At 41.8% G+C, this 27,661-nt stretch overlaps 1 protein-coding gene across 1 annotated transcript; it reads left to right on the top strand.

The window, feature by feature from the left end:
• The first annotated feature begins 1,864 nt into the window (after positions 1-1,864).
• On the top strand, positions 1,865-25,926 carry LOC139208756 (activin receptor type-1-like). Its single transcript, XM_070838494.1, has 12 exons — positions 1,865-2,036; positions 13,803-13,876; positions 14,551-14,805; positions 15,554-15,826; positions 16,070-16,336; positions 17,651-17,856; positions 20,473-20,572; positions 22,080-22,226; positions 22,626-22,901; positions 23,770-23,967; positions 24,628-24,758; positions 24,859-25,926. Exons 2-12 carry the CDS (start codon positions 13,810-13,812, stop codon positions 24,991-24,993), a joined length of 2,055 nt encoding a protein of 684 aa, XP_070694595.1. The 5' UTR covers positions 1,865-2,036; positions 13,803-13,809; the 3' UTR covers positions 24,994-25,926.
• Positions 25,927-27,661: the final 1,735 nt, after the last annotated feature.

The raw sequence follows: 27,661 nt of genomic DNA, 5'->3' as shown, positions 1-27,661 counted from the left end.
TAATCAAAAAAGTAGGCCTAAATGCTTCAAACATCCTAGAAATAACTAAAGACAAAGTCTGTGAATTATACAAGAATAAAATAATCTCACTAGGTAGGGCTGAGTATTCCACATGTTCATACTTCATAGGATAATGACATGCTTGTTTTAAAACATACCCATCATTTTTATTAACCCCCCACTCCCTGAGTGCTGAGTGGGGAACATCCACAGAGCAAACAAAACAGCAATGGTCCTTTAATTACAGCGCACGTCAAGCTGGCCAGAGACAATGAGTCTGTGGCAGGAAGTGCAGGCTTTTGCTTCAATGTAAAAGCACAGTGTATCGCTGCAAAATATTCATATAATCAGACGATTATTTCAAAAATCTATAACAAAGGTGCACAATAACATATTTCATTAGGAGTTTACAGCAAAGTACCTATTGATAAGACTACAGTTTATATAAATCATTTTACGTTAAATACTAAAGGTATTTCATGTGTGTATTTCTTTCATCTTACTTCATAGTACTACTCCATTACCTTACAGAAGGAACTATTGTTGCCTAATTTGTTTTCGGGGGCTTTGATTCCCTGCAGCACAAAATAGATTTAGCAAGTGATGTGCTTGTTGCCTTCTACTCAGCTTGTTTTTTTTATTTCTACTACCTTTATTTGACACCTTAGTATTACTCTGTAGATTCAAATATTTAATTCAAAACATGCAACCATCTTATGATATATATTATTATAGATTTAAATGTAATATTACTGAAGTTCTCTGTGTCAAAATCTAGTGGTGGTCACATATTGCATATTTCTAAATGTATGTGTGCTGAATCAAATAACCATACATCACAGGGCAGAGAAACACTGCACATAATGCGTAGAGAGTAAGAGAGAAATGGAAATAAAGGGAACCCAGCTCTTCATTTTTGCCCTTTAGAAGCTTAATTCAGCCATTCCTAACACTGTAAATTGTGGTCAAATGTACCCCCACCTCCACCTGCCACTGCATTAAAATGCTGCTTAAACATTAAAGCATCAATGATAATGATAATAAAACAATAATGTAATACACATACAGTGTGCATAATCTGTACATTTAGCTGAAGTGGTGAAGAAAATACTCAGATCCTGTCCTCCAGTAGCAATACCACAATAAAAGTCCTGAACTGAAAATGTGAATCAACCAAATGTACATAAAGTATTAAAAGTAAAAGTATTAAATGCAGAAAAATTGGCCCTGTGGGTTTTCTACTATTATATATAGTATTATCAAATAATTATCACTAATGTATTCACGTGTTTGCTGCTGTAGTTGGTCGAGCTACATGCATCGTTGTTACACGAATGAGTACTCTGAAAATATATGCAGTGGAGTAAAAAGTGCAATACTTCCCCCCTGAAACGCAATGAAGACGTACAATAACCTCAATTCTCTACTTTAGAGAATGTACTTATATTTTTGCCACTGTTTAAATGCAAATGCACATGCAAACATGATCACGACCACCCTCTACAATGTGTTAAATCAAAGTTCCCCAAAATTAAAATTGACCTGAATTCTTCTTCAAACTTTGAGCATAAGACAAAATTGATGACAGATAACATTTTCTTGTTTTATTTTGAAACTCCACACCGGAAGATCCCGCCCCTTAACAACGCTGACTTAACAAGACTGAGTTGTTGCAAAGGTAACTTCCTCCTCCAATCCTGGCTTTTTCCCTCCGCGCACTGGAGTGTGAGTTGTGGAGACCAGACGGTGCGTGAGGAGGGACAGCTGCACAAAAAAAATGTATCTTCATTTTTCCTCCCTCCTGAAGACGAACGTCGAGTGAAACCTCCACTTTTTTTTCTCTCTCTCTCTCTTTCTCTTTCCCAACTGAGGGAGAGGCGGACGATAATGTTGGCGTCATGTAACGCTAGGCTGTCCTTTTCAGACTTTGGAAAACAAATCGGGTATTGTCGGTGAATTCTCGGGAGATGGCAGAATAGTTCGACCTGCGCCACTCACCCAGCCCTCATAAAGCACTTTGGAAAACAACCCGCAAGGTAAGTTTGAGCATGACGAGCCCGAAGCGTCCCTTTTATCCGCACCGTGATATAAACGCCCGTGTTTAATAATGGACGGACCTTTAAACACCAGACGTGGGGAAGTTTTGCTGATTTGCAGAAAAAAAAAGGGGGGTTTCGTGACGCGTTCGCGAAGAAGAAATCCCGTCTCCCTCTGAGCTTTTCTTCGTAAAATCTTGGCCTGTTTTGTTATTGCAGCACATATTGTTTTCCTTATTTCCCCCCATCAGCTCAGGCTGTGTGAACAAATACCTGCATGTAACACACACACACACACACACACACACACACACATGATTTAGGAGGAGCAGCTTTCACTATTATTATATTTATCAGAGATGATGTTTTTTTTTTTTGGTTAGTTGCTGATAAAACTGAAATTTAAAAACCTCCATTGTGACTTTTCGTGGTCCTAATTTCCATTTTACAATCCAATCAAGCTCTGCAGCCTTGCAACTAGTTGTGACTTTGTTAAGAGTTTTTTTTTTTGTCATGCAAACAGTCTTTGGGAGGGTCGTTCCTGCTTGATCGTGTGTCTCATCATCCCATGCAGAGCACTTTTAACATCACAATCGGCCAGTCCTGGGCAGGGGGGGGGGGCAAGAGGGTAGGAGGGTGGTGTGGGGGGTAAAAACACTGCTGAAGGCACAGTATGGTTTAATCTGGTCTGCTGTTTCATTTTAAACTAGTTCCACACGAGGAAAAGCTTTTTCAAACAACCATCACCAGTGTGGTTCAATATTTGTTGACATGCTTTTTCTCTGCTGAGGAGCGATCACATCAAACAGGAAATGGTCTGTGATAAGGTTGCAGGGCCAATCAAATGTAAAGCCAGCAGACCTGCTGATGAGAGGGTGCAAACTTCATTACGAAAGTGTCGATGCTGGCCAGAGATGATTGTGCAGATTAAAGGATGTGTGAATGGGCATGTCTCGCACTGAAGTGTTCTCTCCTCAGAATCAACTCTTTGTGCTGGATCCTCGCTCCCACTAAATTACATTCCCACATACTAATCAGGTGTTTCTCCACCGGCAGCCCAAGTGTCTGGTGACTGTGCACTTGTTTTTTATTCGCTCACACACTGCGCACGTTGTATGATTGGATGAGGCTTGTTAATTTTGTGGTGCATTCAGTTGACCCCACTTTAACGTGTATGGATTAATTATAATCTGACAGCCAACCGTAAACAGTAATAGTGTCCAGTGCACGGGAGGCTGTTCAGTTAATATGAATGAGCCTCTCAAAATGAATTTGAACACTTAATGGCCAGCTGAGGCTGTAATGTTTGAGTTGTCGTTGAAATGTTCTCACCTAAAACAAGCATAAATATCAATGATTTCTCTCCCTGCTGGAGGTTTACTACAAACACAAGAGGAGGTGACACGATGAGAGGGATCACAATTGAGGTTATTTGTTATGGTTGGTGTTTGTGTGGCTGGTTGATGATTATGAGAATATAACTCCAAAGCTGACCAGCAGTCACTGAGGCCTTTTCTCTCTGTGGGCGACAGGCGTTCTCAGTGGCTTGGTCTGATAGTGGCCAGATAAAGGGACGTCATGCAGTCTGTGCTGGGATGTGGTTATGCTCCGGGGGACCGCGGGGGTCCTGTTCAGCTTAGGTAACGAGCAGCGGCCTGATTGTGGCCGCTCACCCTGCCATTGTGATTAGTCCTCTCCTCATTCTCCCCGTCTCTTGGTCTTCAACAATGTTATTGTTTGGCTTTGGGCCAGTGTCATTGTTTCTAACAGCCTATCTGTGGTAACTTATTCCTCTATCGTTTAGGAGGTTATCTGTCTCTGTGAGACTAACAATGCCCTCCCAACAATGGCACTGGTTTGGCCTGTCTTGGCCAAGTATTAAGAACACCCGGAGAGCAGACAGCAGATTTTTTTTCCTTCCATTTACTTCAACTAAGCCATATATGTGTCTGATTTATGACGCCTGAAGGTATTTACGGTGTTGCACATTTATCTTCCTGTCAACAAGTTGCCCAGACCTAGCACTGAAACAAATAGTCGGTTAGTTTATCGTCAGAAAATTAAGCATTAAAAAATGTGCTTCCTGATAAATCTCTTAAGTCACGATGGCTGCGACTAATTTTGATTATTGACTAATGTGCTAGTTACTTTCTTGGTTGAGTAAAGTTCTATGAAAAGTCTGAAAATAGTGAAAAATTGTTCACATTCATGATTTCCCAGAGCCTAAGGTGACATTTTCAAATAGCTTATTACATCCCACCAACACCCAGAAATACAAAGATATTAAGTTTACTACTATAGAAGACAAAGAAAAGAAACAAGTGTTTTCATCTGTTAGCACAACATGCTTGGTATTCTGATTTTGAAATAGTACTGCAACAAATAATCAATGAATTGTTGGCTATTAAATGAATCACCAACCACATTTGATCATCTATTCATTGGTTTGAGTAGGTTTTTAAGAAATACAAGTCAAGTCAATTCTGTGATTGCAGCTTCTTAAATGTGAATATTTTCTGATTTCTTCACTCCCCTATGAGAGTAAACTGAATATGTTGGGCTGTGGACAAAACAAGTCATCTGGGGCTTTGAGATACACTCATCGTCACTTTATGGACCAAACAACTAATTGATTAATCAAGTAAATCGTTGACAATGAAAAGAATTATTAGGTGCAGCCCTACTTGAAAATCCACTTCAACGATCCATTTAGTGTCAATGTAGTAGCTGATTCATTTTCTTTCAATCAAGCATTCGATCAACTAATCTTTTTAGCTCTAAAGTCATTTATCAAGAAAACGACAATGTTAAACATGCATTGTTTTCAGCCTCTCCACTGTTGATCGTTTGATTCAAGTAGTTATGGTCATTAACTTCTTCTGGCATGTTATAGACGAGATGATTTAACAACAAATATCTTGTCAGATAACAGATAATCAAAAAACAAAAGGCACCATGAAAATGTTTCCTGTCATCTACAGGCCACAATCAAATTTTCATTTCCTCATAATGACCTCTGAATTCAAGATAAGTGCAGACATCTTGGCCTTTGATGGACGTAACCTGTATAATTTGCCCACAGAGGTCTGAGGATTTCAGAAAGCACAAGACGAGTATGGAGAGAGGGGGTGTGTGTGTGTGTGTGTTGGGGAAGGGGGTTAGGCCTCAGATAGCAATCATTTCTCGGTGCACAGTAATTTGGCTGTCAGAAGCAGCTGGCAGTTTGGGTTGGAACAATATGCAATTGGAGGGAGAGGGAAGTGTTAGCTCCAAAAAACCCTGAGAGTGTGTCGGGGGGGCCTGGGGGGGTTGGGTGGTGTGTGCATATGCATATATGTGTGTGTGGAATCAGGTTACACAGTCTGTCATTAACAAGAGAACTGCAGTTATGAGACCAAGATAGACTGCTTCAAGTCTGAGCAAGAGTCTGAGGCTCATCGCTCTTCCATGTAGGTGGCTCTCATGTTAGGGAAGAAAGGGAGGGAGGGAGGGAGGGAGGGAGGGAGGGAGGAAGAAGGAGGGGAGAGTGTGTGTGTGTGTGTGTGTGTGTGTGTCTCTTTTGAGTCGGTATGTGAATGTGTGTGTGAATGCAGGTGGGAGAAGGTGACTAAAGGATAGACAGGGGTTAGGATTTGGCTTGAAGTCTAGCTCAGAGAAGCAACCTTAAGCTATCTTGCGTCAGCTTTTGGCCATGTAAGTCCTATATGGTTGTGTATGTGTGTGCGTGCGCACGCATCTATGTGCGTATATGCTGACTTACTAGAAAGTTTGACTAACAACAAACCTGGCATCAGATGAGGCAGCGGGCTGCAGAGAAACACAGCATGTGGGTTGCATTTGCTTCAGCTCTATGCTCGTGTCCAGCTTTTTAGAAAGGGGCCCTCTGTCTGCAGTGTTATTTTTAGTCAAAAAATCCTTTAGCCTTTTAATAATCATCAGCCTTATGTAGCCCAAACATATCACGATGAGAAGGGCTGTCTGGGACTTGCGGGCACTGCAGTCTCAGCATGACACGGGAAGTTAGAGGGGGGAAAAGAGAATGAGATAAAAGACTGCCTGTGTATCTGCCAGATTTTAGTCTTGGTCCTCTGTCTGCTGTTTGGGAGCTCGCTTTCCTCGTCTCCTGGTGGCTCTGCACAGACTTATTGATTTCTGTTATTCTGTGTTCAAATGCGGATGAAGACCGGTGGAGACAGAGTGAAGGGAGACAAGACACTACTGTCTGCACAGATGCACACACGCATAGATCTGCGGGGCTCGTGGCTCCTTTCCTCTCTCCACACTAACCCCAGACTGCACTGGAGACAGTCTGCAATACACATTTTATGAGCCCTTCACTCGCTCCAGTGCTCTTGTCTTATCGCTCAGCTGTTAGTGGGAAAAGTTATGGCTTTGTTTCAGTTGCTACCTCTCTCTGATCTCATTCCCAGTCTCAGGCATGGGCTCTTATTTGGTATGGGCACTTTGTCTATGATTTGAGAATAATCTATGCTTCATCTCTTGGGTCATGGGGTCATGAACTAAAGTAGCTCTGTTATATTACCATCATTGATGGGGCTTGCTGGAATTAGTCCATTCCATTCCCCATACTTAAGCCGAATGGCACATTTATAATGTCATTAATTTGACATATGTAATATGGCTGAAATCAATATCACAATATGATGTGAAATCTTTTGAAGTGCCTGCATTTACATATATTATGAAACAGCAAATGTACTCATGGAAAATCTATCGCTGCAACTAAGAATTGAGGATTATGCCATGATGTATCAATCAAACAATCATTCGATTTTCATTTTCTCAGTCAACTGACTAATGATTCAATGTCAGGAAACTATATTAATTGCTACAGCTCTAGCAAAAATCACCAGAAAAATGATATACCTGCAGATTTCCCCTTTCTGGTGTTTTTGTTAAAGTTTCTTTGAAATGGTTTACTGCCGGTCTTTTTCCTTTAGAAGTTTCTCCTCTCCGGAAAGGCCAGAAACCCCCAGCCATAAAGACTCATTGGCAGCGGGATGTAATGGCCCGAGTCAGTCGCGCTACAGACCGTAGTGCTGTATACACATTCATTGTTTTGTTGCAAGTTGTTTGCTGAGTGATTATCATCACGAGGGGGGGGGGGTGTGAATGGTTTGGCCGTTGTTTGTGGGTCACACATCGAGGGTTATCATGTCAGTCTCTGCCAGGCAAGGCGCAGAATCAATCAAGGCTAAACATTCCCCGTGCTTAAAGCAGCCGTGCGCACAGGTCTTTGGTGTGTGCGCGTGATTTACTTGTTTCACAAGAAAGAAAATGTGTTTAAGGAGTTTACCGTGATACAAATCAAGGTGTCCTTTTGAGAATAGCATTGCCTCAGATCAGTGAACTTTGTGAGATGGTCGTTTGGAGGGAGAGTGTTTGTGCATTCCTCTGTTGGCAAACATAGCCGAGGGCCATAAAGACAGTGTTTGAATTGGCCGTTTCAGATGTTTTGATGGCTGTGTGAAAATGAATGTCTGATTGCTATGGTGACCATTGCATTAGCAGTGTCTTCACAATGTCGTAAAAACCTTCCAGGTTGTGCCTCACGAGACTTCACGCAACACAAACCCACTGTAAAAACCTGTGGAACCACAAAAACTGCTGCGTGAGGTAACGTGTCTCTTCATTATGCACAACTGGAACAACTGTTGTCAACATCGTCTGCATGCTACACACCCAGAACTTCAGTCTCCAGTTGTCCTCTGTGACTGTCACAACTATTACCCCTGGGGTGCCACGTCTTGTCCAAGAAAACAAATTGAACTGGGAACAAGAGTGTAATGAAAAATGCTGTTTTGTGATGGTGGCCTAGCAGAGTGTTTCAGAGTGGCGGTGTTGGTGCAGAGGTGGAAAGGTAGGGCGGGACTAGAGCAGGAAGAAAAGGCAACTATTGTCTCTGATTACATTTGATCTAGGCTTAATATGCTGTGGGTGTGTGGGTGGGTGGGTGTGTGTGTGTGTACATACAATGCCCTGGGTTGCACTTTATCCAAGGAACAAAAACCTGCCAAGCCAGTACTTACTACAATGAGTGTGCGAGTGAGAAATGAACATAAGCAGGGGGGCATTTGCATTCGGTTACATTCCTCACATTGTGATAGAAGGCGGCTGCTGAGCTACTGTAGGGCACTGAGGGATGGAGCCTGGCTCGACCCAACAAGGCACTGCAGCTCTTCCAAGGTGCCACAAAAGTCCCCCTTTCATCTCCGGTTTGATGAGGCCCTCGGCCAGCGAGGCGCGCCTCCAAAGGTTGACGAGTGTTGCTTTCTGTTCAGTGGAATGATACGTCTTTCACAAACAACCCCAGTGTATGACACAGGATATCGGGAAGGGGTCAACCTGCGTTTCACTGTTACATCAGACAAGGTCGCAGCGCCCCATTTAGTTCGAAATAATTCAATACCACTGCCAGTTCAATACTTTAGTTTGGTTTCAATAACAAAATAATGTTTTTTTTTTTACACTTTACCACGCTGGGTTTGTCCTAGCCTCATTTAAGATGGGACATTTCCTAATTATAACAGTATGTAAAGGTGTGGAGATTTTGTCTCTTTTTGGAGCAATGTTATGATAAGCTAGTGCCTGTTTTGTTTGTATTTTGTCCTCTACTAGCATGCTTATTAAAGCCAAGTTGGAGCAGAGGAATACTGTATTTAATTAATGGATAATGCTGGGTTTAATTTGGAAGTGGTGATCTGATGGCTAGATTCTTCATCACTGGACACTCTGCTGCCATCTTGTTGTCTAGTGGGTGCTTGGCCCGAAGACGCTCATACACTGTTCGACTTTGGGCTGTTCCTCACAAAAGTTGACACTTATGAATGTAATATATGAAATCTGGTGACATCTCTGTCAAGTAAATTATAACGACCACTCATCATAGTGTACATAAAGGCCAAACCGTGTTTATTGTCATGCTGCATATTACTTTATGACGTGTCTCTGCTTTTTTCCCCCTGTAGTCCTATATATCGCTGAGCGTTCATCACACACCCAAAATTTATATTGTACAGACTGACACAGATTTGGGTCTAAAATTTTATTAGACCCATCTTGCACAGTGTGACATGGAATGAACCTGCAAGATTTTTGATATCACACAGTGCGCAGGGGCCTTGAGCCAAATGTCGACAACACAACAAACCTTCCACTAGATGACAGGACCCATCAGATCTGTCCTAAATTGGTTTGCCTCGGGGGCATTTTAGAAATTAGATGTTTTTTTTTAATGTGTAAATATGACCGTTGTGACAAACATTTGTTTCATGATTAAGAGTAAAAGAATTTGTAACATAAACCAAACACAAAGCCAAAAACAATGTGTAAACTGTTGTGTTTTGTGCAAATTGTTCGTAAAATTGCGAGGTAGTCCTTGACTTTAGAAATGCTGTTTTGTTTTGGGTGGCCCTCCTGATCCAACTTGGATGTTTGAATCATTAGTGTGCACCCTTTCTATTTTAGGATAAGATTCATCATAATCTAATATTGCACTCTGTTTGTACGCACAGTTGTAAGTGTGAGTGTGTATTCCCACACAGCCTACTAAAAAGTTAAGTTGTGTATTCTTTTAACTTTTAGTTTTAGTCATCCCGAGTGGTGTATTTGACTGCAGGCAGAGAATGGTTTTTCAACTGAGGTGAATGTGTTGATTTGATGAGCTGTAGTGTGAATATGAATGTGGGCTGCTGCAAAGAGAAGAACTTTCGCCCTCAGGTCTGTATTACACCCACATCCACCTAGGAGCGAACCATCTGCGTGTCCCTGATGGCATGCTGGCACTTTGGCTGTCTGGGTCTGGGTTGGGGACGGGGACAGGGACATGAACAGCAGGCTCCGCATTGCCCCAGTCTCTGCCTGTTTCTTCCCTCGCCGCCCTGCAGTTTGCTGCAGTTTCCTCGGTGCCCAGGCTATTTGTGCCATGGTAACTGTGCCAGCCTGCCAGCTCAGACACAGATTCCACCTCTCGTCTCCCTCTTTGCCAGCATGATGACTCAGCAGCTCCTGCAGGGCTCCCAGCCTCCTCCCTCCACAGCCTTGGTGATACACCATGCTCATCAGACAAAGTAGTGTTTTGTCATTCTCTCCTTCGTCCTGACCTGAATACAAAACACACCAAAATAATAAAGCATCCAACTACACATATAGGTTTTGTTTATATTTTGGAAGCTATTTCAACAGTCAGTTTGAAATTGTCACCTAGAAACAACAAATAATAATATTAAAATTGTCGGGTTAACGTAACACTTGAAGTGGGAATGTGTACCAACTCCTTAAATATCTTGAAATCTTCAAAACTGTCTACACGCTTCCCTCGTGGGGTTCAGTTGTACCAATCACAGCATTTGAGTGGCATGTATAATCATCTCCATCTAATCACTTTAAGCTCTGCTCAACTTCTTACAGAAGTGCTTATCAAGATAGCCCTCTGGAGTGGGATCATTGGAAAAAGTCTGGGAAGGAAACGTGGCGTCATAAAATGGGAGCCTTGATATGTAGGATCACTTTCAAGTCCCTCTAGCAGCACTCAGCGGGAGTCAACACTAGCATACTTTTCACTGGGCCAGGTCTGTTTCAACTATTTCTCTATGGGCTATACTCACTTTGGCTACCTTGTGTTGATCTCAATGCGGTTTCTATTTTTCCATGATCAAGGCCAGTGCTTACGCAGCTCAGAGGCATTGATACCACCATACAAAATACCTGTGGGCGAAAAGGGATCGTGGTGTATTTGCTTAAGTAAAAGCATGAATCCATTCAAAATACTAAATATTAGGTAATAATCCTGCATTCAGTAAATTACTGATTTGAATGAGCCCTTTCATATACCTTATTATACATGTTATAATATTTTGTTAATATTGCTGATTCGTTAATATGCATGTAGCCTTTAAATGTTGCATCTTGGTTTAGATTGAGGTTTTCTACTGACTTTTGATGCGCTGTGTTAGTTTAATCCATAACAGTGCACCATCTTTTACAAGATGATCACGAGTTGTATGTAAAATCTCAGTCAGCAAGGTTACTAGAAATTAAAACTGAGATATTTGTCTCTCTGAACAAACATGAAATGGAATACCTATATAAGATGGAAATACTTAAGTAAAGTAGGAGCACTTCAATATTGTACTAAAGTACAGTACTTGGTTTTTTTCTCTACGACTGTAAAAGACACACTCAAGACACTCAGGAAATGACAACTGATACACTGCCTAACCTTTCACAGATAGAAGGAGGGAGTTAAAGAGAGGAATGCATTGTAAAAGCACATGTGAAATAACATTTGGCCACCTTCTTAAGCTTGTATAGAATTTAGCTCTACATTATATTGTAGTAAGGCCACTTAGATTATTATTTTCAACAGTTAAGTTATAATTACCATGTGGTATTTATACTGGTTTCCTATTACAGAACCACATCAGAGGTTATAGGAAGAGGGAATAAAAGGAAAGACGGGGGTTGAGACAGATAGAGGGGGGAAATGAGAGCACACCCTTGGCAGGATGTCAGCTCTGTGAACATACACTGCCAGAGAATTCAATATGCAAGGGTAGAGGGCTGCAACAAATACACACCCTCACACACGCACTCACACACACACACATTCACACACACAGCGCCATAAAGTTGTCTGCTCAGATCGCAATCGGTTCTGCAGATGCTAGCCCTGCCTCTCTCCTTTCCAAGAATCCCTTCTGAGGTTTCCAATATCAGGACTCGTCCTGGTTGTGTATTCATCAAGCAAAGCTGTGAGCTGGCCTGGTGATATGTTTTACCCGCTAGCTATGTCTCATGTGTGGATGGACGCGGAGTAGCTTCTGTTCACTGTGCTTTTGCAAAATAAACGGTGTGAATATGAATACATACAGGTACATTTTGTGTGCACATACATATACAAACACATCCCAGAGACCCGGCAACTCAATAGGCCCTTAGGTTGTGCAATGCTTGGATTGAAATATCTGCTGTGTACATAACAGAAAACGCTTCACAGGGCTACCTAGCGGCTCGGTTGTTAGAATGTGGCTGCTGCTGCTTATGATAGCTTATTTAAAACAAAGTGTCTGCGTGGGAGAGATGAAATGAGACCAACATAATTTCAGTGCCCCGCCGAGGCTCGTTCAGGAGTAAATGTAAACAAAAACGCAGCAAATAATTTACCTACACTAATTGAAGCCATTAAATGGAGCCTTGTGACCTGTTCTACTTAGTTAATTGAGGTGAGTTATTGATCTATCGTCAGTGTGCGAGTCAGGATTCAGGATTCTTTGTCGTCTTTCTTTATGAGTGGTATGAGTCAATATCAAGATCACCGGTGGACAGAGCCAGGCTGTAGTTTGTGCTCCACACTATGGTCTTTTACTCCACTGCTTATCTCTTTTTCCTGTTTCCTCTGGCCCCCTGGCTTCTCTGTGGCCAGGCCGACCGTCCCCCACCAGCATGGTGCCCTTCTTCCCGCTGTCCCCCTGGGCGCTGACACCAGACACCTCCTTGTCCCACTTCCCTCCCTTTAGCCTGCCTTACTGTCGCAGCCCACAGTGGCCCTGTTCTCTGCCCTTCTCTGACCCACTGTCCCCCAGTTGCCCCCTGGCCATACCTCCCTTGCCTCCTCATGCCCTCCTGCCTGTTCCCTGTCCCCATTGCTGCTCCCCTCTCCCCTGGTCCAAAGGGAGCAGACAGAGCTCCTGATTATCTCTGTGTGGCAGCCTCTGTTTTGTGCTCTGATTAAAGGAGCAGCATGTGGTCTGTGTGTGAGCAGCCCGTACAGACGCCGCCGTTGGGCTAATGCTAACATTACGTGCTTAATCATTTATGTCTGGGAGACGGGCACAAAGGCCTGAGGGAGGGTGGGGGTAAGGGGGGCGCTGGGGTATTTATCAGTGGCACAGATGGACTCACACACACACACACACACATGCTTTCAAGATAACGGCCCTGGTGCTTAGTATGGCATAAACGGGGCACGCTGCAGGCTATGATGTCTTCGCAAAACTCACATATCGTCTTTATAAAACGGGCAGTGGGGGGGGGGTTGATATTTTTCCCTTGAGTTTACAGCGTGAGTTAAACTGGTGGTCTGTTCAACTGGATAAAGCAAACAAACAAACTGCTTGCCGTACGTGGACGCTTCTTCAGACGCATTAAATATTGAAGGATTAGACCGTCTCCAGGTCTCTAAACGATAGTATTTGGGCACCCACACTCATTATTCCCCCGCTGCGCTCCTCTCCTCTTTCTCCTCCTCCTCCTCCTCCTCTTCCTCCTCCTCCTCCTCTCTCGTCTGTCTGCTCCTCTCCCCTCACTGCCAAGCAGCCTGTCCCTCCAACACACACACACATTCGCGCAGGCACACACAGAGCCAGCCAATAGGAGAGCACCAGTCTCCCCATTGCTTGCCACTCAATGCCTTGTTGCCAGGACAACAGGAAGGCATGAGACCCACTTTACTTGAGCATTTTAAACTTGGTGTTGACTCTTTTTCTGAAAATAAGAAAAGGTCTCCCTCTGTAAAATTGCTTTCTCTAATACTCTTTGGATCGCCAGAAAATCCTGTGTCTCTTGCCCTCTGTCTCACTGAATGGTGTCTCACAAGATGTTTTACAAAAATACAAAAGATATTCTAATGCATTAGTGTAAAAGTCTCCATCCTTTGCTTTAGGTACTAGTTCATCCCTTTATTGCTGCCAAAATACACAGATTCGTTGGCCCTCATTTTTGTGTTTTTCTTTTTTTCCCCTCTAGGTCTACAATGGCGGTTGGGAACATGTTTGTTTTGGTTTTGATCGCCCTGGCCCTTCCCTGCTCTAGCTTGGAAGGTAAGTGTCTTATCACAAAGCACGGCTTGTCACATCAGACCTAACGGAAGGTTTTTGCTGAAGGGAGGAGACGTTTCTGCTGGCATGAATGGACAGGCTCTGGTTGAATTTAGCTCTCTTGCTTCCTCCAAACGTGGAGTTATCTGTCGCAGAGCCATCAGCCTTGCTACTACAAAAGAACAAGATTGTAGTAGGTCACAGTCTGTCAACTGGAGGTCCCAAGCACATACAGTAGCTGGAAAGTGATGTGAGATGTGTACTGGGAGTCTGTGTTTCCCCATTCTTTTTTTCCTCTGGTTAACACACACACACACAATCTTTTAGCCTGTGTGTCTTTTTCTGTCCCCTTAAGTCTCTTACATGCATAGACCAAAAATTCACACATTTTTCCCCTTTCACCGCCCCTCCTCAGTCTGTCTCCCTCTCATCTGCCGTCTCTCACTGTTATTTTAAACGACTGCAGTGGCAGCGGAATGCAGTGGAAAGTGGAGGGTTTTTTAGGGTGGCGAATCACACTTGTCCTCATAATTACAATAGATATACATCCAGCTCTAATTATCTCTGTCACAAAACATTTGGGAGAATATTAGAGATTAAGAAGTCCTTCAAAGCAGCTCTCAATCTATTGTCAGTGATGAATTCTGACCTGTTCCATAATTTTTTTTTTTTCGTAGGTGATGTCAGTGCAAGAGACTCTGAATGTTTGTGTGACGGAGCGTCCTGCAGAAGTGGGGACCGATGTTTCGGCCAGCAGTGCTTCACTTCCCTCTCGATACTGAACGGGACATCGGTTCTTCAGAAGGGCTGCATTGTGGCTCATGAGGAAGTGTCTTTGCGCTGCAGAATCCCGCCAACCCCTGAGCTGGTGGTAGAGTGCTGCTATGGGGATTTGTGTAACATGAACGTCTCCTTGCAGTCACCGGTGAAAGGTGAGGTGTTTGCATCATACCACTGTGTGAAAAACATCTTAAACTTCTCTAGAATTTTCTTTATCAATCCCACTGGACACAAAACACGTTTTTGTAACAAGCCTACCGCTATTTGGGGGAAAATCTACAGCTGCCCAACAACTGTTCCTGTCAATTTGTTTATCAGTCAGTCAGCAGTATCAGCTACATTTCTTTTAGGATCGAGTGGCGTGGTTAAAATCACTAACACAATATTACAACATATACCGTATATATTTTTTACATTAATATATAATATGATATGGCAAATGTATGCAAAGTCACACATAAGATAATCGCATTTTGTTCAGTGAACTGTGCTCCACGGTGCTCCACTGATCCATTTCATCAGACACACCTCTTCATATGTATAAGATAAAAACTTTTAATACTTTCTGAAAGTAATCAATCATGGCCATGGCATAATTTCAAATGGAAAATTTTGAAAGAATGAAATGATCCATACAAAGGCATAATTCCAGCCTTGGAGTAACTCCTTCTGAGTGGACTTCCTAAATAAATTTTATCTTAACAATTGTGTGATTTCAAACAGGAAAATGTCTGATTTTCTATCAAAACTCCTACATATAAACCTACTTCATGGTCCTCTGCAGCAAGCCAACATAGGAACACAGTCAACTTGCATGTTTTCTGATGTGAGTGAATGCCATTTAATTTAATGGGTCAGCATTGGTAATGGTTTCCCCACATCTCTATTTCCTCTTATCAGATATAGAACCGTCTGCTGGCAGACCAGCCCTCAGAGACCAGGAGTGTGTGTGCGAGGGCGGCGTGTGTGAGCGTGATCATCGCTGCACAGGCCAGCAGTGTTTCTCCTCTCTGAAGATGATTGATGGTGTGGCCGTCCAGCAGAAGGGCTGCGTGAGGGACGACGAGGAGGGCAGAGCCACCTGTGCCATGCCACCCTCATCGGCCCATGTTGTCAAGTGCTGCCAGGGCCATCTGTGTAACATGAACGTCACTGTGCAAGCTCCAGGGAAAGGTGACTTTGTACACATTGTACACATTTCTCTTGGCTGCCGTTCACTTTACACCTTATGTCACTTAAGCTTGCGCAAAAGTTCCACTTTGGATCTGATGTCCCGTAACAATTTACTTTTATGAGATGAACTCCACTTGAATTTTGATTTTTAAAACGCAACAAAAAGTTAGATGCATTTTGATAGTATTGCAGGAATTGCTATATTTATTGAACAGCAATGTCTTTTTCCTGAATCTCTTGCAGAGGAGGAAGTAAAGCCCCTGATCAAAGAGGAGCATGCTTGTGTGTGTGAGGGCAGCTCATGTGTAACAGGGAATCGCTGCATGGGCCACCAGTGTTTCTCATCTCTGACAGTCAATGCTGGCTCCCTGGTGTACCAGAAAGGCTGCTTTAAGGTGTATGAGCAGAGCACACTGACCTGCAAGACCCCACCTTCTAGAGACCAGATTGTGGAATGCTGCCAAGGGCATCTGTGCAACATGAACAGCACTGTGGAGCTGCCTGTCAAAGGTACAGTACTATACTACCCAGAATGCATCCCAAGTACAGTTTTAGAGCTGTTTTCTGTATCGCTCTATGAAAGGTGCTCAAGGGTGCCATCTGTTGATTTCAGCACTGAATTCTTTCATATATTCTGAACAGGAACGACAATGTGGGTTAGTCATTACTGTTTGAGACAAAGCAACACATATTCATTCACACTCCCCGTCATTCTCCTCTGAGAGGGATTCGCCATCGGCTGTGAAATTATCTGCTATGGCTGTTCTGGATGGTTTCTGTTGGCCTGAGTTACACCTCTGTGTGGTCACACTCCTGGCACCCTATGAAACAGAAATGGGGGAGAGAGTGGGCAACCAAAGGCAGGTTTTGAATATTATTTAGTCACGGTCCGGTTCCCCTCTGTCCTCTCGGGGGCTGTCAGAGCTGGCTGACAAGAGCCAAGAGGGGAAGTCACCTGGGAATCAAGGAGAGGCATCTATACAAAGAGCTGTTGTTTCCCTTTTTGTGTCTTCCACCCTTACTTATGGCAGTCTTTTATATTTTATTTTTTAAATAAATGTTTATGCCTAAAACACCAGAGCTGGATCTTTTTAGTTATGCATTTTGGGATTAGAGCAGAGCTAAATGAAATGTGCAAATTGGAAAAATTTGTGGTAACCTGACTGAACCGGTTGCAGGTTGCCACATCATAACACTTCACATAACGTCAGAGAATTTTAAAAATATTCTTTTGCTCACAGTATTGTCATGTGTTTCTCTGTCTTTTAAAGTTGTCTGGCTAAACGCATTCATTCCCATGTGTTTGGTTCAAGTCTTGTGTGTTCTGTGAATGTGTTATATTATGTGTGTTTGAGAGAAACAGTTGATTATTCAAGTTGAGAAAAAGGGATCATTGTCTGTGCTGCAGGCAGAGCTGGGAAGTCTTTCCCTTGGAATGTTTGGAAAGTGTGAATGGCGGTCAGTTCCTCTGGCTGGCCTCTGCTGACTTGATGAGATCCACTGTGTGTGTGTGTGTGTTTTGTGTACACTCCCACCCTTAACTGGTTTCGTTAGAAGGTCTGCAGAGTGCTGCAAACCTCTGATTTGTGTATGGTGGAGCCTCAGTGTGTGGTCCAGTCAGCACTGAAGAGTTTTTCATCAACATACATAATTCTCATCACCTGCTATCTGTTACTGAAGCAACTATACTCTTAAGACAAATGCAAGCCAAGTTTAATGTTCAAGTTTTACATTGTGTGTCTAAAAATGTCCAACATGAAGACCTGGTAGTCCGAAGAAAAGTCACTCATTGTGAGTTTTTTTTTTTTTTCTCTTTCCACACAGCTGATGAGCTGTCCAGCTACAGTGTGACCACACTGGCTATCGTCATCGTGGCACCCATCATCGTCCTCATCGTCCTCTCTGTTATTGCTATTTTGGTGTTCAGACGCATCCATAACAACCAAATGGAGAGACTAACATCACGAGATGCAGAATATGGGACTATCGACGGCCTCATAGCCTCCAACGTGGGGGAGAGCACTCTGGCGGTGAGTAGTGCGTACCATGTGGGAGGCTACCTCCCAAGCTTATTAGAAAGAAGAGCTGCTTATGGCATATTTTAATTAACAGACATATTGAATATTAAGCCACATCAAATTCCTGTCCTTTTTTATATTGGTTTCACAACCTAGTATTAAATGGCTTCGATCAAGAAGGATCAGTAAAAATTGTTTTTGAAATACTTTATTCATTCACTTTTTAGTAAATCTATTTTTGACCATTTGAATTACATATACAATTAATTGGTATGTGAAATTGTCATTTTGTACAATATTTAAATTCTTAACAAAGGTAAACAAACATGTAGTTGTAGTTCCGATATTTAAAGACAAGCATTTTGAGAGTGATCGCAGACCCAGCCTTGTGTTTTTTGTTTTTATTTTAATGTTAGGTGGTAGGTCGGCTCTTTCTGTGCTTTTGGATCACAGAGAGTCTTTAAAGATGTTTATGTTGAAGTGCAAATGTGTACTATCAACAGGGATAGAACCCCCCCCCTCTAAAACGCTGTGTTTTATTAACTTAAAAGATTTAGCTGATGAGTTAGCTGTTGGATTAGTGGGGACTTCCACCTTTTCTTTGTATACATTCGCGCTATGTACCACAAGATAATATCCAACAGAGACACAATGGTACAATAAACCTATTTGCCTCTTTGTTAATACAAATTTCTGATAAAGATGGTCATGCGGTGGCACTGCTCTGATTGACCCAACCATGGTACAGATATTGATTTGAAACAACTCCGAGTAGTTCTAAAATCAAATTAGTAATATTTAAATTAACTACTCTTCTAAGAAATAAAATGTAATACAGATGATGATGATATGATAGAATACTTCAGGTCAGGTCAAAATAAAACCAGTCTACTTGTTTAAATGCTGAAGCCTTAATATATTATAGTTTAGTTATAGTTTAGTCAGTTTTGTTGTTTAGTCAACCTGTTCAAGGGCTGTTTCCCAAAATTTTAGCCACGCCGACAATCACTTCTGAACATTGTGTCCAGATCATAATCTCAAGATTATTTAATAACTGTTTTGTTAAAACATTTAAAGTAATGTGCATAGTGGCTGCACATATGGATGTGTGTGTGTGTGGGTTGGTGGATGGTGTTTTCTCTCTGCTCAACCTTGGATTGTAAGTTTTCCTCAGAGTGGTTTGTGTTTTGAGGCGCACTAAACTGATCCAGAGTTTAGGTGGAGTCCTGTGGTTAGCGTTTAGTCTGAAACACAACCCAGCAACATTCACTGGCTCACTCACTGTGTAATCAGGTTCAGCAGAAACTCCTCACAGTCTAGTTTGTGCCCTGACAAAATACATGGTTGTTAGTGTCCATTTTGTGATTCTATATCCCTCACAAAGCCATATGTTGCAAGATATACTTTTTTATTTCATTGAATTTATTCCGCATCTGTGGATGAAATTTTCTGTCTGCTTTGGCTGTCATGGATCATAGAATCTCTTTTTGTAAGCATGCCTAAACTCTTCAAATCCCCGATTATCCCATTTATCTTTAATTATGAAACTTGTTTATGTAGAACTGTTAAAGTATGTTGTGTGTGTGTGTGCGTGTGTCTGTGTGTGTTAGGTGTGTCAGAGGAAAAAATAGCTGATTTTGGCTTCCTTTCAAGCTATTTCCAAAATCCATCAATGCGCTTGGCAATCGGAAGCCCAAATTCAGAGCCACAGAATGTTTGTTTTAGCATAATTAAAAAGTGTTTGGCAGCACCATGAGAAAGGTTATTAGGAACAGTGGTGTGGCTGTGAAAAGCAAATCGGACTGAAACACACGTGCTTGTCCCTCTGCAGCCTGCTGCCCGGAAGTCATCTCTGATTATAATGATATTGCAGCGTTCTGAATGCATTCTGGTGCTTAACTGCCTGGCCCAAATCTACCCTCCTAAAACAATCCTCCTGTACCACAGAGAGGGATTTTAACTCCCTGCAGAGTAACTCATCATTCATTTTATGGCCTCTGTCTTGCATTCCTGTGTTGTGATTCCAAATTGTCTCTCAGGCAGCTCTTGCATTATGCATCTGTTTATCTGAGGCATCACTCTTCTCTGTTGTTTTCAATCCTCATCCTCCCCTCCCAGTTTAGTCGTTTGTTTTGCTCAGCAGCTGCTGACTCTGTTGCTGTGCAGTGCCCTCCTGTGTCAGCACAGGGATGCTGCATGTCGTGTAGCTGAGATAAAAATAAAAGGCTTAGCAGCATTGCGCCTGTTTTGGAGTCTGGCCCTTGGATTAGATAAAATCTTCAGCGCCCACAACAGTCACCAGGGAGGGGGTGGCACTTCTGTTGTTTACTCAGCAGGGGGCACACTGCACCTCCAGCACAGACACACTCCCACACACACATATACAATATTCTGCTACACACATAGCTTGCCCTTCTCCATCCCATGTGGGTGCCACATCAAAGGCGGCCTGCTTGTATTAGTCTCCATCTGAGTCCCAGATGCTCCTCATTTCATCATATTTTTTTTTTTTTAGGCTCGAGCCACAGGATTCCTTTGGGAAGGGTAGCTTGCTGGTAAAAATACACACAAACACACATGTAAATTAACAAGCCCTTTACTCTCTGTTTCTGTTTTTCTCTTTTCCAGGATCTACTGGATCATTCTTGCACTTCAGGAAGTGGCTCAGGACTCCCTTTCCTTGTTCAGAGAACTGTTGCACGACAAATCACACTCAATGAGTGTGTGGGTAAGTCTCCTTTTAAAGTGTGTCTTCATGTTGACAATGCCGCTACCTGTGAAAGCTCAGCGTCCTCATTCATTTCAATAAGACACTCCCACCAGGCCCTGGCAAAATATGCGGTAAAGTCACACTGAAAAGGTGATGCTGCCGCCTCAGCTTTAGTCTCACTTCAGCTTTACACCATTTGACACTTTGATGGACAAATACAGTATGTGTAAGCACATATATGCTATTATGCTATTATAATACTTCGTAGCATGTGATGGTGTGCTTTACTCGTATTGACAGAGGAGCAGATTATTCATGCCATACTAACTGACCATTCTGCCTTGAAGGAGTATAACCAGCTTGGTAGCACCTTATTGCCTTATTCATATCTTCTCTGATACTCTCTGTTTTCTGCCTTCATTTGTACGACTGGTAGATCTTCATAGACCATCCAATACATGCAATACTAGTACTTTGTCAACAAGAAATAAATCAATTTGAAATAAATATTTGGGTTGCAAAACAGACCAATGTTGTGAGGATATTCTGAAATTGGGCAACAATAAATGTGCAAGAGTTCCAGTTATAGAGTCCCTCGAGCCAAACATTGCTCACATTTTGTTTTTGATGGTTTTAGTATGTTAACTGTCAGAGAAAGTATTTCCAACAGCAAACCTATTTTCATACGGGCAAGTGTTTAAACCTTACTCATCAGTGTTGAGGGTTAAGTCGCTCGTGTCGAAATAAGAAGCTCACTCCTCACTTTTCTGAGCGCTTGCATTATTACAACTGGTTTCTTCTCCAAGAAAAATACATTTGCATGAATAGATTTGTGGCCACTAGGGGGCAGCAAAATAACCTGACACACACATTCACACAGATGTCACCATATCAGCAGCTTACAATGTTGTTGAGGGTGATCTTATTAAAAAAGAAAACTGTTGCCTACTTCTAGAAGTTTGTCTGTTTGAAACTGGACAGCTAGCACACAGCCCTACAGAAAGATGATGAACTAAAAGAGGCCATGCAGCTAATGTTTAAATAATGTTCATTCTAGCAATGAGTAACTTTTACATAAGAGAAAGACATTTGTTTACATGATATCATCAAAAACAGTGTGAAGTGTTAAGCAGTACATTATGACAAAATACAGTCCTCAGTCTGATTTTTGTGTGCCATTAAATCAAACCTGTTAGTTTTATCTAAGTTACAGGAAGTATACACACGAACCTTGTATTTGTGCATGTTCTGTCAAAAATAGTTGCATTTATTTATCAAGGTTTTTGCCATCATCCTTTAGCTTGATGTCAAATACCTTAAAATGAGCTGTTATGTCAGTTTTTCCTGATGTAACCTCTCCTCCAACTCGTTGCCACCTCCCTCCCCGGAGACAACAAGTTGTGCAAGAGCAGGGTCGCAAACCCAACGGGCGTTGATCCCTTCACTCTGACAGCAAATAGAAGTTTTTATGAGTCTATTTCTGTGTGTTCTGTTTGGTCATTTCTCCTGTGCTTCTGCCCACCAGGTAAGGGCCGTTACGGCGAGGTGTGGAGGGGTCAGTGGCAGGGGGAGAGTGTTGCTGTGAAGATCTTCTCCTCCAGAGACGAGAAGTCCTGGTTCAGAGAGACTGAGATCTACAACACAGTGCTGCTGAGACATGAAAACATCCTAGGTACGTACCGTGTTTCACACATTAAGGCACAGTGAGCTGTGTACGTACTGCAGGACATAATAAAGTGCTGCTGCCACATGTGCCTGTGTAAAGACAGATCATCAGATGTGGATGGTGTAGTTCCTCCTTAATATAACATATATATAACATATACATATGTTGTGTAAAGATGTTTTATGTCAAGACGTGTGTGTTATTACTAATCAGACCCAGCATAACCATAAGCTGATTGAATGACAAAAAACAGGAGACTGTAGTGCTTAAAATATTCGAATCACCACTTTTGCTTGCTATTTATTCTACTGTAGTTCCCAAACATGTCCCATTGGTTCCACACTTTGGTGCATGTTTTGATCAAAACTTCATATTAATTGCATTGATATATTTCTCTCAATTTAGGCTTCATAGCTTCGGACATGACCTCAAGGAACTCCAGTACTCAATTGTGGTTGATCACTCACTTCCACGAGATGGGCTCCTTGTATGACTACCTTCAACTCAGCACCCTCGACGCATCCAGCTGCCTCCGCATGGCCCTGTCCATCGCAAGCGGCCTGGCACACCTCCATGTAGAGATCTTTGGCACTCAAGGCAAACCGGCCATTGCCCATCGAGACCTCAAGAGCAAAAATATATTGGTTAAAAAGAACGGACAGTGCTGCATTGCTGACCTTGGTGAGAACACTGACGGATCTGTATGATGAATATGCTGTTTATATTTGTTTTTGTATATAATAAAAGACAAAAAAAATTATGCAAAAGATAACTAGAATAGATGCATCAGCTATAAAAAAAAAACAAAAAAAACAGACTTTTGGGTTTAAATAATCCACTCAGTGTAAACATAATTTGTCGATCAATAAAGAGCCCATAAAAGCTGATGTTAGACAGGTTTATGTGTTTGGTTTAGGGGGTTAATGTTGTTGCGGGCATTGCATAAGAGATGCATCTGCAGTAATATCACTCTACCTGCTATCTATCTGCTTAGCCATATTTGTTGTCAATTTAGGGAGACAAACCACTGCTAAATGTACCACTCAGTGCATAATGAAAAACACATTTAGAGGAACTCTGACCACTTATCTAATGTACCAATGTTCTTTTTGCCAATAAAACTAATTCAGGTACATGTCATAACCTGGAGACGGGCTTGACATGTTTACAGGCCCAATGCACTAAATTCTGCTCAGGATGACGCATTTTGCCGTCCTGACAAACATCGCAGCAGTGGTTTGTCTCCCTCCTTTCCGGTGTTGGAGCACATTTTGTATGGGAGAACAGGACTCTTTCCGACAAACAAGCAGTGTTTCTGCTTTTAAATCTGTTGATGGACTGAGTCTAGTGTTTGTTCTCACCATAGTGGTCCGAGACATGAATCTTAAAGTCCCCCTCCACTTAGATGTGTTTTGCAGAATGATGTCTGTGCACATTTATTCATCTGCTGTTGAGGGAACGTTTCTCTGTGCATAGAGCATAGAGAGTATTTTCATACCTTTTTATGTGTGGAAGAGATCTTTCAATTGGTTTGTGTTTTTAATGCTAGGTCTGGCGGTCATGCATTTTCAAGACACCAACGAGTTAGACGTGGGGAACAACCCTAAAGTGGGCACGAAGCGCTACATGGCCCCTGAAGTGCTCGATGACTCCATCCAGATGGACTGCTTTGAGTCCTACAAGAGAGTGGACATCTGGGCCCTGGGCCTCGTCCTGTGGGAGATCGCCAGGAGGACAGTCAGCAATGGTCAGTGCATGTTTTGCACAACACAGTCCTGTTGGCGTCAGTGTCGTCCTGTGTTATTTATAGCAATTATTTTCCTCAATGGCATCAATTGGGCCATCTTTTGGACTTGTAAGTTACAAAAAGCATTACCTAAAGGCAGCATATTGTCTCGTCTTTTTTTGCTTACTCTTTTTTTTGCCTGTGCAGGAAAAAAAAGATTAAAATATTAATCATAGATGTCATTCGTGTGCTAGTGATTAAAAACAACAGGATGACAGATTGAGCATCTAATAGGTAAATAATCATTGTGAACATGTGGTTCTCTTCTCTGAACACAGTCATCCCTTTTAACTTGAACAAAGTAAAAGCTTTCAGCTATTGGTAGAAATATTTGGCCTTGATACAACAGCCAGTGTTTTGCGGTCTGTGGAGGGAGGCATCTTATGTGTAATGAAAACCTTCCCCCGTCCATTCACTGTAAAGTGGGCTTTCAGCAACACTTAATTGATTCACTCTGACACAGTAACCTGTTTTCTCTCCCACAGCTGCACTTAAAACAGCCATACCACAACACGACTCCTTGTTTATACACCTTAATGTATTTTTATTTTATTTTTATTAGTCATTCATGTTTTCAGTGATGTGATCTTGACAGTGAATTGTCACGTGCTCTGTTTGTAGGCATCGTAGAAGACTATAAGCCACCTTTTCACGATGTGGTCCCAAGTGATCCCAGTTTTGAGGATATGAAGAAGGTCGTGTGTGTGGATCAGCAGAGGCCCAACATCCCAAACAGATGGTTTTCAGACCCAGTAAGTAACATTCAAACCAGATATAAAAAAGCCTCTTTAGAATAAGATTCTAAATGTTGATAGGGACAACACTGATTTCTTTCTCCTAATTCATTTTCAGACTTTAACCTCCATGGCTAAACTCATGAAGGAGTGCTGGTACCAGAATCCATCAGCCCGATTAACAGCGTTACGCATCAAAAAGACTCTCACAAAGATCGACAACTCTCTGGACAAAATCAAAACAGACATTTGAGGAGGAGGCGGATATACTAAAGGCCTTTTGAAGACATCCAGAGAGTGGACCATCTTAGAGAAACCTCACAAGACAAGGGACTTGATGGGTTCAGTGCCCTTATAGTGGCACAAACCTATATTTATTTTAAAACACTTGACGGGACACATTTTGGCATCCAAAGATGGCTTTGAGACTGCCAATGGAAATATCTATTCAACTTATGACATAGGAGCTGGACTGTTAGAAATGTTCTTCAAGGAAGAAACTGTTACCCGGGCATTTGAGTAGGCTTGCTTTTGTTAAAACCGCAGATTTTTGTTTGACGCATTTTTTAGTTTGGAAGATGTCTGGTCATATTAGCAATTTCACGTTATCTCTTTAGTTGTGCTGCATTGCTCATTTGCATCACGGTGGATTCATTTGGAAAAGGAATCAGCTTGCCAATTGAACATGCCAATTTAATCCACATACTTTGTTAAAGAGTGATCACAGCAAACAGTTGTTATGTTTTTTACTTTGTGTGTCATGCTCCTCTGTTTACTGTCAGAACAAGTTTCTTGGGGATCTCACCGATCCTGTAACATTTAGTTGTACAGCTGCATCAATGACAGCGTTCTTTTCCCGAGATATCGTCCAACTAAAGGTACTCCATCGCAAACCTTTTGTATATCACAGTGGATTTTACATTGAAATATGTACCTGTTCTATGTTTTGTTTCTTCAGCTTTACAGAGACAAATGCTAAAAGAACAAATAAAATATCTGCTAGATAATAACTGAACTCTATTCCTCCAGAGGCCTGTAAGTAAGCCTGTAAAGCCTGTATACTGTCTTAACGCGTGCATTGTTGTCTTAATGCGTGCATTGTCAAGTAAATGAAGTCAAACTTCAGCCTTTTTTATTTCTTTAACATTTTATATCAATTAGTGATTTATATTAATTAAATAGAAAAAATGTGTTTTATCTGTCTCATTTGTCTTGATGCCTTATGTTTCTACACTGACATGTCTTGACAACTGTTGATGGAAGTTTGTACAGACATTCATGGTCCCCAGAGGAAGACCATGAATGTCTGTTTGATCCTTTAGCTTCCTCTAACACTTCCAACAGGTTGACAGTTTTTGTTTTTAGTGAAATGTCTCTTTGGTAGACCTCAGCAGGTCAAAGGTAGCGTAGTTGGAGACTCATGTCTTTTTTTCACTTTGTGTTACTGAGAAAAGTTTTTAAAAGTTTAATTTTAGTTTTGTTCTGCCTGGACTTTGGTGTTTAGAAAACAGTATTACAGTTGTGACTTATCATGAATCTTTTAATGATTAAGTACCTTTTAATATCTATATAGGTTTTATTTGAGTGCCATCAATACCAGCTAAGGTTTCAAATCAAACCCTCCTTCTAAATAATCTCTTGTAATTTATAACTCCAGCAGGACTATGCCCACATTATAAAGTAGGGACCAAGTTACTTACCTCTCCAAATAAAGTGGACTCTTGCAGCATTACAATTAAAACCCAAAATCCATATTCCAGTGGCTGCCTGTACTTTTGGTAAGTACAGATGGAAATGTTAGTTCAGCCAGAATTCATTCACTAATATCAGTTATTGCTACACAATCAATTCCCGTGCTGTAAAAAGCTTAGCATCTGCACTGATAATGCAGCAAAATCATTTATATTCATTTCGAAAAGGTCAAAAGCCGAGGCATTTCCCTGCCAGCTGTAAACTGAAACTGCGTGCACAGCAGATATTTTGGTAGATGTCAAACAGACACTGGGCTCCTGACGGTTCTCAGACTGATTAATATGCCAGAGGAGTCATGGGCCAGATGATAGAAACACAACGTGGATGTCTGACAGTGCTGAGACGCCCCGCTTTCATTTATCAACAGCTGTCAGACTTTCTACATAGACTAGGTAGTCTTTGTATTCAGTGTCATTTGATCGATACTGAACCAGCAGTTTGAAAATTGTATACATGCCATGTACTACTTAACGTAGCGGGAGAAGTGGTAACCAGTGCACTCCCTCCGGAAGGGCTATAATCAATCTATTATCTGTCTATTATTAATTATTATTATGAATAATAATTAATAAGAATAAGGAATTCTGCATTCTGAAGGGATGATACAGTATGCTGACACATGGACTCATGGCGAATTACACATTTAGAATCAACAGTGAAATCAGCATTGATTGATACTGATCATTTTTAACTGGTTCAATTGACAATTCACACTTTCCTCTCATTATTGTATCTGTGTTCAGCTTTTACTGATATCCATCTATTGATAATGCCTTAATCACCTACCATAAGTTTAGTTACATGGCTACCTGTTTATTTAAACATTGTAATACAGTAAGAGCAGAGGTTACAGTACCAGTATTTTCTGCAGAACCCACAATAGAGTCGAGGTTCCAGGATTCTGTTCTATCAGATGCTGTTTATACAGAACATGCAGACGGCTTAGACTTTGCTAAGAATACATAGAAAATTACATTTTGTGCTTCTGTTTTTGCACATGTGGACTTTGGAATTACGCCCGCTTCACTTTTACACTCTACGCTGTTGTTGCTATGGAGCCTGAGCAACAGAAACACAACTCGGCCCCACATGTCTCGCAGTTAATAACTTATTGTATGTGGGTGAGTTGAGCTGGAACTTTGCACTGAGCTTAATGTACAGCAGACTCC

Source organism: Pempheris klunzingeri, chromosome 10 (assembly GCF_042242105.1).
Source record: "Pempheris klunzingeri isolate RE-2024b chromosome 10, fPemKlu1.hap1, whole genome shotgun sequence".
Lineage (NCBI taxonomy): Eukaryota > Metazoa > Chordata > Actinopteri > Acropomatiformes > Pempheridae > Pempheris > Pempheris klunzingeri.
This window is presented reverse-complemented; position numbering and strand designations above follow the sequence as displayed.

Bases quoted from the DNA above. Each gene is read 5' to 3' on its own strand.
- LOC139208756 (XM_070838494.1), top strand. From the start codon at position 13,810: ATGGCGGTTGGGAACATGTTTGTTTTGGTTTTGATCGCCCTGGCCCTT. The intron at 13,877-14,550 runs GTAAGTGTCTTA...TTTTTTTCGTAG, and splicing joins TCCCTGCTCTAGCTTGGAAG to GTGATGTCAGTGCAAGAGAC. The intron at 20,573-22,079 runs GTAAGTCTCCTT...TCTGCCCACCAG, and splicing joins CACACTCAATGAGTGTGTGG to GTAAGGGCCGTTACGGCGAG.